The sequence below is a fragment of the Lissotriton helveticus genome, chromosome 4_1 (assembly GCF_964261635.1).
Source record: "Lissotriton helveticus chromosome 4_1, aLisHel1.1, whole genome shotgun sequence".
Classification (NCBI taxonomy): Eukaryota; Metazoa; Chordata; class Amphibia; order Caudata; family Salamandridae; genus Lissotriton; species Lissotriton helveticus.
This window is the reverse complement of record NC_136063.1, coordinates 1,931,803,528-1,931,822,122: the sequence shown is the minus strand read 5'-3', so window position 1 is coordinate 1,931,822,122 and position 18,595 is coordinate 1,931,803,528. Positions and strand designations below refer to the sequence as shown.

The following is an 18,595-nucleotide window of genomic DNA, read 5'->3' as shown; positions in this document are numbered from 1 at the left end:
ATGCAGTCCTATTTAGATTGTCACTGTAGTGTGTGGTACAATTGGCGCTGCAGCCATTTAACATACAGGCCCTGGGTACACTTTGTATTGTATGAAATACTCGGGACTTATAGTAAATTAAATATGCCAAATAGGAGTATAACCAACTTTGTCATGTTTTAGGGGTCAGAGCACCTGTAATGGGGCCTGGTTAACAGAGTCGTAGGGCACAGAGTCACATAAACAGTAGCATCAGTCCACAATAAATGGGGGTGAACATGCAGAAAAAGAGGCATTTCCCTACCATAACCTGGCAATGAGTTTATTTGGGAAACCAGAATAGATGATGTTACACTATTCAGGTACTGCCATGACAAGGGCTCTTATCAGTACATCTCAGTGAATGGTTTGGGTAGTGGGAAGAGGTTTTGAGAGAAGAGAGAGCTGGTGACTCATAGAGGCAAACAGATTTCTAGCTTTGTTACTTTTCATGAGGCTAAAGCAAGAGTTTCAATGCATGGGGGCCATTCAATGCGTATACAATACGGCTCCAAAATTTCTATTTACTACAGCCTTTGACCCATCCACGCACAAGGTCTTCTTCAACTTCACCCAGAGGAACACTGTCCGTGCAAAACGTTTTTTTGGTTGCATTATATGGACTGTTATTCTCTGTTATCCTAATTAATTGAGTTTGTCATCAGATTTCATTTGGAAGATCAAGTGCTACAGTAGAAGGATCTGTGACAGTGGATCTCTGTGGATGTTGACCACCATACAAGGGCACACTCCAAGCTACTCTGCCTGATCTTGGCTTTTTGACTGGTATGTTAAAAATATTGGATCCACTGCAGAGCAGAAGCAGCTCCAAATAAGCATGCCCAGTGTTTGTTATTCCACCATATTTGGATGGACAGTAGAGTCAGAGGCAGTGGAAAATGCAAGGACTATTAGACCTGTTCTTCTGTCTTCATCCATGGAAAGAAGCTGACCTTCTGTAAAGGATAAATGAGTTTTGATATCTCTCACAGGCATGAATCCAGGATAGTAATCATGGTGTAGTTCAACACAGTCTTGAAACTACCCTAATGCCTCTCTCATCAATATCATTAGGTCAGAAGAAAACAAGTTACTTACCTGTAACTTTGGTTCCCCAGTATTGGTAACTTTCATAGATTCCCATGCTTTTGTATCATTCCCTGTCGTCGGAATGGGAGTCTCGGTAATAAAAAATATCATAGTAGTAGGTACAAAAGAGAAAGGAAAGGCCTAGGCCTCATTCCCTTTTGTAACATATCAGCCTCTTTTTGTAAAATAGACCAAATCTTAGGCATCAGCCAATCAGAAGAGCCTCACCCCTGGAACCTTCCTGAAGGAACCTCAGTGCCTCAGATTTTCGTAACCGTTGTGTGCTAGACACCCTACTTGCTGAAGGCTGAGCTTTCCCCGGGGAGGTGGGTGGGCGCATGGGAATCTATGAAAGTTACCAATACTGGGGAACCAAAGTTACAGGTAAGTAACCTGTTTTCTTGCCCCAGTATTGGAACTTTCATAGATTCCCATTCTTTTGTATCAGAATAGCAAGCAGTAAACCATCATAAACACATTTTGTAAATAAGTACCTTATAACATTAAAAATGAAATCACAAAATGTGTCACCAATGGAAGGTGGGATAGAAAGGAAAGCTCACCAATCACTTGAAGAGGTTCCTCAGGACAGCCTGGCCCACCGCCGCATCATCCTGCTGCGATGACTCTAAGCAGTAATGCTTAGTGAAAGTGTGCACACTGCTCCAGGTAGCAGCCCTGCAAATGTCCTTTATATGTACCCCCGCAAAGAGGGCTGTTGAGGATGCCACTGATCTCGTTGAGTGAGCACGGATCCTGCCCCCCCCAGAGGTTTTCCTGCTATGTTGTGGCAATGCAGAATAGCACTCAAAATCCATCTTGAGATCCCCTGTTTGGACAGAGGGAGACCTTTGCTTGGACCACCAAAGGCAATGAACAATTGCAAAGTCTTTCTAAATTCCTTGGTACGGTCTAAGTAGAATTTTAGACATCGTTGTAAATCCAGAGTGTGCAATGTCTTCTCCGCTGGAGTGACTGGGTTTGGAAAAAATGTCTTTAGAATTACTGGTTCATTTAAGTGAAAGTCTGTAGGAACTTTAGGAATGAATCTTGGGTTCGTCCGCAAGATGACCGTGTTCCTTTTGAACTGTAAAAACGGCTCTTGGATAGTAAGGGCCTGCAACTCCCCCACTCGCCTAGCCGATGTCAGGGCTAAGAGCAGAGCCAATTTCCATGACAAATATTTGAAGTCGGAGCGGTGAATCGGCTCAAATGGTTCCTTCATCAGTTGAGCCAGGACCAAGTTTAAATGCCAAGTTGGAGGAGGAGGTCTCACTGGTGGATAGACCCTGAACAGGCCTTTGAGGAATTGCTTGACAATTCTTGAAGACCATAATGAAGGACCAGAGTCAGATCTCCTGAATCTTGAAATTGCCGCCAAATGGACCTTGATCGTAGAATGGGTCAGATTAGACTTTGCTAGCGAGAGTAGATAAGGCAGGAGTTGATGAGGTTTTGAAGTAAAAGGATCAACCTTTTCCTTTTTACACCAAATACAAAACCTTTTCCATTTTAATCTGTATGTCTTGTTTGTTGAAGGTGCTCTTGCCTGGGAAAGGATGTCCTTGATCTCCTTGGAAAGAGGGACATTCATGAATTCTCGCTGGTCAGGAGCCATGCAGTCAGGTGTAATGATTTTGGGTCTGGATGCCAAACCTGTCCTCCGGACATTGACAGAAGATCCGGAACCTCCTCCAGCAGGAATGGAGGAACTAGCGACAGCAGATGTAGTTATGTGTGCCAAAATTGTCTCAGCCATGCCGGGGCTATTAGGAGTATTTTGCATGGTTCCGTCTTCATCTTCATGATGAGGCGTGGAATTAGGGGAATTGGTGGAAACGCATAAAGAAACCTCCCCGTCCAGGCTATCGACAGGGCATTGCCTAATGAGCCTTGATGGTGGAACCTGCTGGCGTATGACCGGCATTTCTTGTTGGTTGGAGTTGCAAATAGGTCCACCTCCGGTGTGCCCCATGTCTGAAATAGTAGATCCAGAACCTGCTGTTTTAGTTCCACTCGTGACTGACTGAGGATAACCTGCTCAGTCTGTCGGCGCCTTCGTTCAGCACTCCTGGTAAGTGCTCCGCCTTTAGTGAAATCCTCTGAAGAATTGACCATTCCCATATCTGCTGAGCTTCTCGCGACAAGAGGAGTGATCTCGTTCCTCCTTCTTTGTTCACATAATGCATAGCTGTGGTGTTGTCCGTCCGGATGATCACTTGTGAACCCTGGAGTCGCGGAAGAAAAGCTTGAAGAGCTAGCCTGATCGCTCTCAGCTCCAACAGATTGATATGCAGTTTTTGCTCGCGAGGAGAGCAATGGCCGCTGACCTGCAGATCCTGCATCACTGCTCCCCATCCCTCCACTGACGCATCCGTCGTTAGTATTTGAGGCGATGGTACGCTTGCGAAGGATAGACCTTGGCACACATTGTCTTGATGTGACCACCAAATCACTGCCTCTTTCATCTCCCGAGTGACAACCACCTTGTCCTCGAACGATCCGTGCACTTGTTTCCATTGGAGGTCCAGTTGTTCCTGCAGGGGACGCATCCGCAGTCTGTAGTGGGGAATTAAGGGAATACATGAGGACATCACCCCTAGCAGCGACTTGTAGCTGCGTACAGAAAGACACCTTTTTCCCCGAAGGTTTTGTGCCAACCGTTGCAGTTTCTCTATCCTCTCTTGAGTAGGAAACGCCCTCGAGAGCCTTGAATCTAACACTGCTCCTAGGAACCGTGCTCTTCTTGAGGGCATCAGCGTGGATTTTTCTCTGTTCAAAGTGAGCCCCAGATTCTGGAACAGATTGGTGCAAGCCTGCACAGCGTCCTGCGCTAACCATCTGGACGGGGCCTTCAGTAACCAATCGTCCAGATAAGGGAAGACCTGGAAGTGGTTCTTTCGCAGAAATGCTGCCACCGGTGCCAGCACCTTCGTGAAAATCCTTGGGGCAGAGCGAAGACCGAACGGCAGAACCCTGAACTGAAAATGGCTCTTGGCTACTGTGAAGCGTAGGAACCTTCTGTGTGCTGGGTGAATCGGGACATGGAAGTACGCGTCCTCCAGATCAAGCGTGGCCATGAAATCCCCTAGGCTGATCATTTTCAATATGTCCTGTAAGGATACCATCCGGAAGGATAGGGAGACGAGATAGGTATTTAGCTCCCTGAGGTCTAAGATGGGGCGTCATCTTTCCAGCGTCTTTCTCACCAGGAAGAACCTGGAATAGAAACCTTGGCCCTGTTGTTTGGAGGGGACCGGCTCTATCGCCCCCTTGCGGAGCATGTGTTGTACTTCAAGCCTTAGGAGACGCAGATGTTTCGATGGAATGGCTTCCGGGGGCCTGGGTGGAGGGACTTCCATAAATTTCAAAGTATGTCCTTGCCTTATGATGTTGATCACCCAACAGTCCGATGTTATTTTGGACCAATTTTGAAGGAATTTTGACACCCTGCCTCCAACTGATGACTTCTTGGAGGAGGGAACAGTAGGCAGAGCCAGGAGGCCGCTATTGGCGCTTGGACGTGTCTCGTCCACGGTCAGCCTGCTTGCCCTTGTTGTAAGGCCTCGAGTAACCCGAAGATTGGCCCTGCCTTTGCTGGTATGACTGGCGGTTTTGCTGGTATCCTGAGCTGTTTGAAGAATAGCGTTGCTGCTGTTGTTGGTATGAACCTCTATAACCACCTCCTCTGCCTCTCGAACCTCTGAAGGGAGATTTGCGATACTGGAGGGTACCTAGCGACCTGGCTGTTTCTGTGTCCTTTTTGATCTCTTGAAGAGTATCATCTATTAATTTCAGAATAGGGCCTCCCCATCGAAGGGCAGATCAAGGACCTTGTTCTGAATTTCCGGTCTAAACCAAGTCGCCTTCAGCCACCCTTGGCGTCTCAACACTGCCGCTCCTGCCAACGCCCGAAAAGACGTCGTGGCAATGTCCATGGCACAGTCTATAATTTCCATAGAGACCGCCTCACCCTCTTGTAAAGTCTTCTTTGCTTCCGCCACTGACTCCGATGGAAGCTGTTCCAGATATGGAGCTACATCACACCATAATTGGCGATCATATCGTCCTAATATCGCCAAAGCATTGGCGGCACGTATTAGCAGGCTAGCCATCGATGAAAACCGCTTGCCCGTGTTATCCAGTCGTCGTCCATCCTTGTCAGGAGGGGCCGTTAAGGGAGCAGAGGGGTTCTGCGACTTCCTCTGTGCTGCCTGTGAGATGACAGAGTCAGGTTTTGGATGGCCCGTTAGCGCTGCAGGTCCATCATCTGGTGCTTTATACTTTTTATCCAGACGCGGTAGCACAGGGACCACCGTCGCTGGGTTTTTCATAGCTTTCAAACCTTCCTCCCACAAATGATACACAATTGGAATCGACCTTGTTGTCTTGCGCTGTGTTTCTTTGAAATCATATAAGAAACAGTCCGTGGTTTGAGCGGGCATTACCAGTTTAAATCTCCCAGCTGCACGTTCCATCAGCTGGTGAAAACTGCCGATGTTAGCAGGAGGTGAATCTACCAAGTCTTGATGTGGCGAAGCTTGGTCTGGGATGATGTAGTCATCATATTCATCCCCATCATGATCCGACTCTTGGTTATCATTGGATGATTCATCATTATCACCATCCACATCCGGGTCATCGGCTGGCTCTGACGGAGCCTGAGGCACCGGCCGCTGAGGTTGAGGTGGCGTCTGTATCGGAAGTACCGGAGTGACTACAGATGAGGGGTTCCTCACTGGTGTCGAAGGAGCAGACCTACGTGGTGTTGGTCTTTCTGCTTTTGACTTATAGTCCTGCAACATCTTGTGGAATTCATGCAGGAATGGTTTAGGAACCGAAGTCATGTCTTGTGGCACATAGCCCTTAGAGTGGGCCATCTGATGATATTCTCCTTCCCCTTGGTCATATGCCCCTTCTGAATCTGTCTCTTGACTCTTGATTAGTAGCTGAGACGGGCTATTGGCATAGTCATAAGCATCCTGTCCGTCTTCGTCAGATTCTCCCTGGTCCAACAACAAAGTTGGCGGTAAAGGGGTCACCCTTCTCAGGGATGTCATCTCAGGAGTGATTCTCGTTAAAGAAACCGTCACTCGTCTCTCCGTAGCCAGTATGGTCGATGGTTCCGTCGACGCCGGAGATATCCTCGCCGACGATATTGGAATTACAGATGTCGTCGTCGACACCACCGTCGACGAGCCCGCCGACGTTGTAGATATTGTTGTTGTTGTCGATGCACTCGTCGACGACACCACCGCCGTCGATACCGTCGTCGTCACTGCCGTCGACGATGATGGTTTCCTCGTCGCCGATGTTAATGAAGCCGTCGACGACGTTTTCGTCGACGATGTCGTCGGCACATCTCCCGTCGACGCTGCCATCGACGACACCTTCTTCGACGACGAAGCTTTCATCGACGATTCCCCCGCCGACGAGCCCGTCGACGGGACCAATTGGATTTTGGGCTTTGTTTTCTTCGTCGACGGACCCACCGTCGACGATGTCTTCGTCGTAGAGGACTTAGAACTCCTCTCTGAAGAATGTGAGGAGGGTTTTTTGAAGGCTGGGTCTGTCTTCTCACCCTTAGGAGGCGAAACCAGTTCTGCCTTATCCTTCCCACTGCAGGGGGGGGAACTTCCTGAACCCCGGCTCTCAGACTCTCTGGGGGTCTTTTTAGAAGCCTTTGAGGGGCGCCCAACAGAGGAAGATGGGGAACCTCTACCTCTTTTCACTGACCTTTTTGAGGAGGCAAATGAAGACGATTCCTCCTCATCACTGGAAACTCCATGTTTCCTCTCCTTCTGCCTCTGTAGCCATGTAAGCAGTCTTCCAGCACGATCTCTCAAGGTCTTGGTGGAGAGAGTGCGGCAAATTCTGCAGTCCTCTGCCTTGTGATCCAGATAAAGGCAGTAAATGCAATCCTTGTGTTTGTCCTCCACAAACAGCCTTTTCTTTCCACAGGTGGAACAGGGCTTGAAAAGGGCTTTCTTTTTCTCAACTTCAGACATCCTGAAGAAAAGGAGAGATTCCTGAAGTAAAACTGAAGAAATCCTGAAGAAAAAACTGTAGAAATCTACTTGAAAGAGTTGAAAATAGAGCAGAGCTCAATGGAGACTCCCTAGCACAACGTGCGGTAGAAAATCTGAGGCTCTGAGGTTCCTTCAGGAAGGTTCCAGGGGTGAGGCTCTTCTGATTGGCTGATGCCTAAGATGTGGTCTCTTTTACAAAAAGAGGCTGATATGTTACAAAAGGGAATGAGGCCTAGGCCTTTCCTTTCTCTTTTGTACCTACTACTATGATATTTTTTATTACCGAGACTCCCATTCCGACGACGGGGAATGATACAAAAGCATGGGAATCTATGAAAGTTCCAATACTGGGGTAAAATGTATCTTTAAATTATTGGGTGATGTTTAGAGGAGGGCAAAATTCTTGAGCCCACAGGGAAATGCACAAAGAATGCCAGTTTTTTATCCCCCGAGAGGAATTGGGGTTGAACTACTTACTCTGTTATCAGAAAAAAACGGGCAAAATTCCAGTTTAATTTCCGTGTAGGAAGCGCTGTTGCTTTTTGAAGCATTGTGAGATACAAGGCAATGTGTTTATCTTAATGGTAACTATATTACGGTAAATAAATTGCCCGACCTCTGACAGTGCACTTCAAAGTAACTTTATCAGCAAGGAAATTATGTTTGCGGATCCTCCCTACAGTGTTCAGCCAATGTAATTAACTTAACTTAACGTTGACTACATTGGCTGGCCGATGGCGGTGCTTTTGGCACAATAATTGCTTGATCTTTTCATTCCAGACTGAGACATCCTTGCTTTTCAGGGCATTACTCTTGCATTTTTCCCATTTTCCCACCTGCTGCTGGCAGGTGAGGAATTCCTGTGCAACTGGATGAAATTTAGTAGCTGCTTTGCGTGGATGAATAAAATGAGATTTTGCCTGGCCTGGTGAGGGTAATGCATTTCAAAGAGACAGAAATGGGAAGTGGTGAGGGCATTAGTCATGTATGTTGTATCCATCATAAGAGAGAGGCAAAAGTTGCACGCGGCAGAGCAAGAGTACATAGTGGAATTGGACATTTTTATTTTGAGTGCTAGGCTTATCACTACATTATCTCCAAGGGCTGGATTAGATCAAGAAAAATTAAAAAGTAGGTGTCATTGTGGTAGAGTAGAGAGGTTGCTCCAGTGTGTTGGTGATAGTTGATGATTTTGGCCGCTTTGGTCTTAAATATCCCAGGTGGGTGCTTAAAATATTGTTCAGCTTTGCAAGGCTTACATTTTAAAATGTTTGAATAAGCCAATTTCTGATAACGAATGAAGGTTTCCTTTCATTGACTGCACGCCTCATTATTGCAATTGGCGAAATAAGACTTTTTAGCTTTCCTAGTATCTGCCTGCGTTAACCTCCACTTTGGGTCTTTCCCTTTTCAATTGCGGCTTACTCAATTGCCTTTCCAGATTAGATTAGCAATTTCTTCAGCAATTTATTTTTGCTGATTTTCTAGATTTGGCTGGTACTAAGATGTCAAGAGCAGGAGATATATTATGCTACAGGTTGTCAAGCAACATGCCAAGGGTTTTGATGGAGGATGGTTGGTTTTGTTTTGAAGGCACTGTAGGTTACATTTGGAAGATCTTGCAGTATGGCTAATTGCATTTAACCTACTCTGTACTTATATTTCAGAATTGTGTCATAGGAATAAGGTCATATATTAGGTTTGGGAGGTTTATGGAGACAAAGAGTGATCTTAAAATACATGTCACAGTAGCATCATGTTCAAAGATTCACACAAATGTGTGAACATAAGATACAGCATGGGTCCAGCTATGTGGGTTGGGTTCTACACTGCTGTTTAATATTGTGACAGTTCTCTGTGGTTGCCTTGGGTCCTTACATTGAGCTAGCTAAGGTCTACCCTGGTAACAGATACACCATCTGCCATGCATGTTAGCAAAGCATCAGAGTAGTGCCTATTTAGAAGCCTTCTGTCATTGAAGAGGTAAAAAGAAAATCAGAGCGCAAAAAAGAAAATCAAAGCACCAAATACAAAAACAAGGAAATCCACAATTACAGATGGATTTTGTCACAACACCAAATTGCAACCTAGATTTTTTTCTCAGAGTTTTATATAGCGCGAACTTGACCCGAAGGTATCAGAGCACTTTACATGAGCAGTAGTTGCATTACACAATGAGACATTCATTTTTGTTAGGCACAGGGAGATTACGTGATATGCCTAGAATCACAGGATGTTGTGAGTCATTACAGAGACTCAAACCCGGTTTCCCAGCTCTGAGGGCGAACGCCCTAGTCATTAAACCACATCCGCTCCCCAACCATAGCTAACATTATAGGTCGTGGGGTACAACATGCTGAGTCTTATAGTGCCACTAGAATTTTCAGTGGGCTACTTTGGGGCATCCATGTCATACATAAATCTCTACAACAAGGGGTGGTGAGGGACAGAGTCTCTGAATTAAGCAGAATACTCTCACCCAGTCAAAAGATCAGGGCTAGATCCAACACCGTTTTTTAGCTCATTGCACCATCCCAGTTTCAGAACCTGGCTGTATGCAAATTAGTCTGTTCCTGTCCCAGTGCATGATGGGAACAGGGCAAACCAAACTACAAAAGCCAATTCTTACACTGGGAAGGAAACAAGCTTCCGGGGACCGGTTTCTGGCATTACAGCCGTCTTCGGCCCGGCTTGCTTGAATCCTGATGGTGCAATTAGCAAGGGACTCATGTCTGAGTATACCCTTCCACGCTTAGGGTGGACAAAAATATTTACAACAAGGGGTGGTGAGGGACAGAGTCTCTGAATTAAGCAGAATACTCTCACCCAGTCAAAAGATCAGGGCGAGATCCAACACCGTTTTTTAGCTCATTGCACCATCCCAGTTTCAGAACCTGGCTGTATGCAAATTAGTCTGTTCCTGTCCCAGTGCATGATGGGAACAGGGCAAACCAAACTACAAAAGCCAATTCTTACACTGGGAAGGAAACAAGCTTCCGGGGACCGGTTTCTGGCATTACAGCCGTCTTCGGCCCGGCTTGCTTGAATCCTGATGGTGCAATGAGCAAGGGACTCATGTCTGAGTATACCCTTCCACGCTTAGGGTGGACAAAAATATTTACAACAAGGGGTGGTGAGGGACAGAGTCTCTGAATTAAGCAGAATACTCTCACCCAGTCAAAAGATCAGGGCTAGATCCAACACTGTTTTTTAGCTCATTGCACCATCCCAGTTTCAGAACCTGGCTGTATGCAAATTAGTCTGTTCCTGTCCCAGTGCATGATGTGAACAGGGCAAACCAAACTACAAAAGCCAATTCTTACACTGGGAAGGAAACAAGCTTCCGGGGACCGGTTTCTGGCATTACAGCCGTCTTCGGCCCGGCTTGCTTGAATCCTGATGGTGCAATGAGCAAGGGACTCATGTCTGAGTATACCCTTCCACGCTTAGGGTGGACAAAAATATTTACAACAAGGGGTGGTGAGGGAAGACGGCTGGCATACAGCCAGGTTCTGAAACTGGGATGGTGCAATGAGCTAAAAAACGGTGTTGGATCTAGCCCTGATCTCTTGACTGGGTGAGAGTACTCTGCTTAATTCAGAGACTCTGTCCATCACCACCCCTTGTTGCAAATAATTTTGTCCACCCTAAGCGTGGAAGGGTATACTCAGATGTGAGTCCCTTGCTCATTGCACCATCAGGATTCAAGCAAGCCGGGCCGAAGACGGCTGGAATGCCAGAAACCGGTCCCCGGAAGCTTGTTTCCTTCCCAGTGTAAGAATTGGCTTTTGTAGTCTGGTCTGCCCTGTTCCCATGATGCACTGGGCCAGAGACAGACTAATTTGCATACAGCCAGGTTCTGAAACTGGGATGGTGCAATGAGCTAAAAAACGGTGTTGGATCTAGCCCTGATCTCTTGACTGGGTGAGAGTACTCTGCTTAATTCAGAGACTCTGTCCATCACCACCCCTTGTTGTAAATAATACATAAATCTCAGCATCTTGGCTTGGATAGATGTGCACATGCCAGGTCTGCTTGGATCATCACATTTAATGGAGAGTATAAATAAAGCAATTTACCACGCTTAAAATGGATTGGTAAATGATATCATAACAGACATAATTTCAAGTGAGTATGCACAATAAACCCAGGATGAACTAATGGAGTGCCAATACAATATACCGTTGGCTGGTATTAATGTAATTGTGTTAGTTCTACTGCTTGGCAGTTGCTAATTTGCCAGTACTGTTAACAAGTATTGCCCACCGTTGAGTCGACGGTGTCTGACTAGCAACCCGTAGAACATTTTGGATGGATGCAGAGTTTATCATGACCTTCCAGTAAGTTTCCTTTAATTTACAATCAATTGTTAGTGTATGTTATGACATTTTAGCTATTTCTTTGGCTTTCTAATTAAAATCCCTTTAGATAAGTATCTGTTTTTAATGAGATTTTAAGTATGATGAAAGTATGTCATCTAAGGTATGATCCATTTGTGCAATTGATTTAATATTTCTACATATAGACGGCGAACTGAAACTCTACTGAACAATCCAGATTGCTTAACATTGTGATTCATTATTTGGTCTACATTTAATGCAGGACTGTGGAATTAAATAATTTATGTAATGGATAAGAGTGATTTGCCTGCCAAATGAGTGTCATCCTGACCCATTTCGTATTCTGTGTTTATTGTGTTATTAATTTGGAGTATTTTTTAGATCATTTAATTTATCATCACTACTTTGGTGTTGTATTTTTTTTATCCTTGGTTGTCACAAAATGTTTTGGTTAATTTATGTGTTCTAATTATTCTTAACAAATTTTTTTTGTAACAAAGTGTTTCGCAATAAATTTGCAAAATATTAAGAAGAACAACTCAAAATTACACCTTTTGACTAATTGTTATCCCACTTTGCCCAGGAATAAAGCAAGTAGGTCTAATAGTGAGTATCCAGATACACTTAGGGCCTGATTATGAGTCTAACTCATGTAATGTAATGTATGTATACTTGTAAAGCGCACTGTTACCTCTTTACGTGGCGTCCTGGCGCTGTATACCACTGGGGAACCCGTCCTGGCTTTCCCTGTGAGAGGGCACCCCAAGGTGAAGCCAGGCATCCCCGGCGTTGCTGGGGCCGTTGTGGAGATTAAGCAAGCTATTGCCCAGAGTTGCAGAGTGGGACCAATGGTTAGCGTAGGCACCTAAGCGAGAATTATGGAGTCCACGGACATTGAACCAAGACCCTGCCGCGTCGGGAATTGAACCCTGGTCCCGGGCCGACCTCTGCTTCAGGGTCTGCCGCTTCTAACCAGTGAGCCACACTTCTCCACCAACTCATGGTGACACGGCAGTGGTAGTCCAGCCAAAGCCACACCGGCGGTTCAACCGCCCCATTATAAGTAGGGCGGTCGGACCTCCATTGCAAGGCTGCTGCTGCCAGGAAACCGCCGGCGGTGGCGCGCTGGTCAGGGCCTAAGTAATATGCTGGTGGTGCCACTGCGGCACCGCCAAGCGTATTGCGAGTTTCCAGACCGCCAGAGGTGTCATGAAGATCTTTCCTCCATGAAAAGGCTGGCGGTCCTGAAACAAAGGGGGCCCTTCAGAGCCTCCTGTTGTCCATTTGTATGGGGGTGCATGCAAGGGGGGACAACATGTGCCCACCTGTGTGCATGCACCCTGTTTCCTGCATGGCATGAACTCCACAGTCCATGTCATGCAGAATTTTCTTTTGGCATTCCCATTGCGGTGCCCATTTTCAGAGGCACCACTGTGAGAATGCTAAAAACTGCCCGCCAGACATAATCTGGCAGGTGGCCCGACCAAGAGTTTGGCCACCAAAACCGTAAACGGGCCATTAATCAAATACAATAACCAATGGAGCTCTACCATTAATCTTTTCGATGCAGTGGACAAGTGCCTTCCTACAATTTTTTTTCCATTTTCTGAATATGTGTTAAAATATTTTTGAAGGCAAATATTGATATTCACTGTGACCATAGGCATTTGACCACTAACAGGTGGAGTATACACTAAACATTTGATGTGAATTTGTATTCATAACTATTTTATACATCTTAATACAAAACAATTGAAAAAGCTTTAGAGAAATATGTCCTTATCTTAATCAATATATCATAGATGCAGAGAAATACTTGGTTTGTGCATAAAGTGAGAGATGTTAATGATTATAACTCAGATCATTATTCTCCCAAAAATTACTACTAAATCCTTCAAAGTGTTTTAATAATCTGTAATGGATGTGCCCACAATAAAATAGTCTTCAGCAAATACTTTTTCAAACGACACGTTGTGTGATTTCCTAAGATGGCATCAATGATAAATGTATATGTGTAAACATCTACCTAGGCAATCGTAGTTGCTTGTCTTAGGAAATGATATAAGAGCAAAAGACCATTTTCGAAGATGAAATTACAATTTTATCGTCAAGCCGACAATGAATTAATATGAAACAGTAAAACTTAATTCTTTAATAAACCAAAAATTAAAAATAGTTCAAAAGAACTATACATAAAATATCAACATTAAATACAATAAATATGCAAGGGATTAAGGGAAAAAACGTAATGAAGTATAAAAAACACAAATGTATGTGGCACAAAAATGAATAATCGACGCGCGTTTCGGCGACCAGCATCTTCTTCAGGACAAAAGCGGTACAAAAGAGGGAGGTACAAAAGGGGGTAGTGATGGACGGAGCATCTGAATCAATCAAACACTCACACCCAGTCAAAAGATCTGGGTTTAATCCATCACCGTTCGTTAGCCCACTCTGCCACTCCAGTTCAGACATGGCTGTATGCAAATCAGTCTGACCCTGTGCCTCATGGGAACAGTCCAGCCCGAACTGCCAAGTCATGTCTTCCCTGGACTGGAAACAAGCTTCCGAGGACCGGTTTCTGGCATTCCAGCCGTCTTCAGCACGGCTTGCTTGAATCCAGTGGCAAAGTGAGCAAGGGACTCACATCTGAGCATACCCTGCCACACTTATGGCGGCCAAAAGCGGTACAAAAGGGGGTGGTGATGGACGGAGCATCTGAATCAATCAAACACTCACACCCAGTCAAAAGATCTGGGTTTAATCCAACACCGTTCTTTAGCCCACTCTGCCACCCCAGTTCAGACATGGCTGTATGCAAATCAGTCTGACCCTGTGCCTCATGGGAACAGTCCAGCCCGAACTGCCAAGCCATGTCTTCCCTGGACCGGAAACAAGCTTCCGAGGACCGGTTTCTGGCATTCCAGCCGTCTTCAGCCCGGCTTGCTTGAATCCAGTGGCACAGTGAGCAAGGGACTCACGTCTGAGCATACCCTGCCACACCTATGGCGGCCAAAAGGGGGTGGTGATGGACGGAGCATCTGAATCAATCAAACACTCACACCCAGTCAAAAGATCTGGGTTTAATCCATCACCGTTCTTTAGCCCACTCTGCCACCCCAGTTCAGACATGGCTGTATGCAAATCAGTCTGAGCCTGTGCCTCATGGGAACAGTCCAGCCCGAACTGCCAAGCCATGTCTTGCCTGGACCAGAAACAAGCTTCTGAGGACCGGTTTCTGGCATTCCAGCCGTCTTCAGCCCAGCTTGCTTGAATCCAGTGGCAAAGTGAGCAAGGGACTCACGTCTGAGCATACCATGCCACACTTATGACGGCCAAAAGCGGTACAAAAGGGGGTGGTGATGGATGGAGCATCTGAATCAATCAAACACTCACACCCAGTCAAGAGATCTGGGTTTAATCCATCACCGTTCTTTAGCCCACTCTGCCACCCCAGTTCAGACATGGCTGTATGCAAATCAGTCTGACCCTGTGCCTCATGGGAACAGTCCAGCCTGAACTGGCAAGCCATGTCTTCCATGGACCAGAAACAAGCTTCCGAGGACCGGTTTCTGGCATTCCAGCCGTCTTCAGCCCGGCTTGCTTGAATCCAGTGGCAAAGTGAGCAAGGGACTCACGTCTGAGCATACCCTGCCACACTTATGGCGGCCAAAAGCGGTACAAAAGGGGGTGATGATGGACGGAGCATCTGAATCAATCAAACACTCACACCCAGTCAAAAGATCTGGGTTTAATCCATCACCGTTCTTTAGCCCACTCTGCCACCCCAGTTCAGACATGGCTGTATGCAAATCAGTCTGACCGTGTGCCTCATGGGAACAGTCCAGCCCGAACTGCCAAGCCATGTCTTCCCTGGACCGGAAACAAGCTTCCGAGGAACGGTTTCTGGCATTCCAGCCGTCTTCAGCCCGGCTTGCTTGAATCCAGTGGCAAAGTGAGCAAGGGACTCACGTCTGAGCATACCCTGTCACACTTATGGCGGCCAAAAGCGGTACAAAAGGGGGTGGTGATGGACGGAGCATCTGAATCAATCAAACACTCACACCCAGTCAAAAGATCTGGGTTTAATCCATCACCGTTCTTTAGCCCACTCTGCCACCCCAGTTCAGACATGGCTGCATGCAAATCAGTCTGACCCTGTGCCTCATGGGAACAGTCCAGCCCGAACTGCCAAGCCATGTCTTCCCTGGACCGGAAACAACCTTCCGAGGACCGGTTTCTGGCATTCCAGCCGTCTTCAGCCCAGCTTGCTTGAATCCAGTGGCACAGTGAGCAAGGGACTCACGTCTGAGCATACCCTGCCACACCTATAGCGGCCAAAATGGGGTGGTGATGGACGGAGCATCTGAATCAATCAAACACTCACACCCAGTCAAAAGATCTGGGTTTAATCCATCACCGTTCTTTAGCCCACTCTGCCACCCCAGTTCAGACATGGCTGTATGCAAATCAGTCTGACCCTGTGCCTCATGGGAACAGTTCAGCCCGAACTGCCAAGCCATGTCTTCCCTGGACCGGAAACAAGCTTCTGAGGACCGGTATCTGGCATTCCAGCCGTCTTCAGCCCGGCTTGCTTGAATCCAGTGGCAAAGTGAGCAAGGGACTCACGTCTGAGCATACCCTGCCACACTTATGGCGGCCAAAAGCGGTACAGGACATGCCACTTGGTAACTTTATTCTGTAAAAGATAGATAGTTGATACTTCCCTTTGCTTTAGTTCAGAGTAAACATGGATAGTTTCTGATATGTATACGGATTCAAAATTCCGTTTCAAATTTCTTATTTCTTGCTAGACTCGCCTTTTGATAATTCAGAAGTGTTCGCACCAGGAAGGTAGGGCCTAAAGGAAATTGATGTTCCTATGTTCCCAGAAGACGAAACTCGAGTGGTGTGCAATATCGAAAAAGGGTAAAATTTTGAATCACCAAAACTGCTTCGGTTAGATAGACGATTGATAAAAGGATCTGAATCCGAAGGCAGCTGCACTTTGCCTCCATGTTACGTCGTAGATATGAAGTTCACTGAACTATTATCTACAAATAGTTTTAGGGCAGTGTCTACGCGGAGGCTAGCCATCCAATTCCGGACCTCACGTCTTGGTGGACAAAATGGCGATGTGATATCCTTGATATAAATGATACATGACAACATGCCCTGGATGTGATTTGAGGAAGACAATATAATTTAATGTTGCATCATCAAAAATCCATGATTGTGCGGTGTCACTGTCTGGCATTTTGGTAAATAGACGTGCATGTAATGCTTCCTCTCAGAATCCCAAAGAGATAATTTACTTCATGGAGGGTCTTTTTAAGAAAGAGAACACAGTGCACTTGTTCTCATCAGGTACAAATCCTTCTATTTGTTCATATATCAATGTAAACACATGTTGCCTTATGTGAATATATCTGATTATCACGTTTTTAAGGTCACCTCACTCTTAAGTGTGATCATTAATATTTAAAACCCATTGTAAACTTCCTAATCGACAAATTTATCTAAAGAATACTTTGCTAGTCACCAATTGCTGTCTGCAACTTGCCACTTCTCTCACAGGCAAATCTCCATGTAACATTTAGGGCCTATTGCCAATTTGTCCTTCAAAGGCAAGATACCTGGCACCAGTATGCAGGCACTGGCTAAATACAATTAATTTGCAATAAGGTGCTACACAGCACAATAATACATAATGTTAGGCTATGTCATTTTGTTTCATTTCATTTGTATGGTCCCTAATGGTTTCTTTAATTGATGAAGTATTTTCAGGACAATTGTCATAGTTCCAGTGAGTGAGGGCAGGAAATTAGCTCCATTAACCATACAACTGCTTGCAGTTCCCCTGTGCTCAGTGTGCTATAAGAAACAACATCTTCTTATAGCTGGATGTTTTGAGTTAAAGGAGCTCATTTACAGTTTGGCAGAGAGGGGACCCTGCCATACACTGGTGGGGGCTTCTGGTGCATCAAGTATGTGACTCTATAACCTCATCTGAGGATGGAGGTCTGCTGATTGTGCATTAGTTGAGCCTGCTGAGGTAGGAATTTGAGCTGCTTTGGAAGTAAATCTGAGACCTATCACTTTGTTCCCTAATAAACAGATTTAAAACTAAAATGTTGTGCAGTTTCTTCATCAGAGGTATTTTTTACCTTCTGTCTGACTTTGTCTTTTGGCCTGGTACTTTCTTCCTAGCCATTGTTCTGGAGGAGAACAGTTTTATTATGGCCTGGATGGGTATTTCTAGGCTTAGGTTAGAGCATTTGCAAAGCTCTCTTGCTAAAATTCACTTCTAGGATTGACATCTTTATCAGAGATAGTATCTGGCAAAACCTGCCCTCCTTCAGAAAAGCACATACGCACTAGCAGAAGGTGATAAACCCCAATTCATCCAGGTCAGCACTCATCCTAGATACAATGAAGGATCACTCAACATCAACGAATATCAACATAAGTTTCTTCTAATGGCCAATTCTAACCGAGTCTTGGTTGCACTGAGTAAGCAAGTGATGGGAAAAAATGAGGTTTACAAAGATTTATTTTCGAGCAGTGCTCTAACCATCCTTCTGGGTGCAGCGTCATTACAACAGGAGGAGTTCCAACCAAAAAGGTACACACGCGTTTCCAAAATTTGGGTATCTTGGAAATGTGTGAAGGCTTTTCTTTGTGGCTGTTGAAGAGGCATTAAATGCACAGAGAAAGATCAGGTTGGTGATTGAAACACATGGAACTTTTATTTGACATTTAATTAACTGAAATAAATATCTGTAGTCTAATCCACAATGTGGCTCAATTATTTTCTGTGGAACCGATAGATGGACATACATCTCATTCTTGTGTATGTTCATTGGGTTTCACACTTATAGTAATAAGAAAACATGCAAAATAGGACTATATACCTAGAACTCATTTAGTTGCTGTATTAGTAGAATTACAATTTTTAACATTTGTTTGTAGTATACCTGAAACTTTGGCATTCCGAAAACCTGCGTCACCAAGAATGATTTGTAAATTTTTGCTTGGAATCCACCCTTCTTTTCTTCTACTTAAATTCTTCACCAACCTTGAAATAAGAATATTTGCATCAATCATAAAGGCGCATCA

General features: G+C 45.3%; 1 protein-coding gene across 1 annotated transcript in view; it reads right to left on the bottom strand.

The window, feature by feature from the left end:
- The window catches only part of MCF2 (MCF.2 cell line derived transforming sequence), a 1,062,111-nt gene that overhangs the window by 13,300 nt on the left and 1,030,216 nt on the right, over positions 1–18,595 (bottom strand). The window contains exon 29 of the mRNA XM_078688611.1: positions 18,454–18,554. Within this exon, the coding sequence (XP_078544737.1) occupies positions 18,454–18,554 (101 nt within the window). The remainder of the gene's footprint in view (positions 1–18,453; positions 18,555–18,595) is intronic.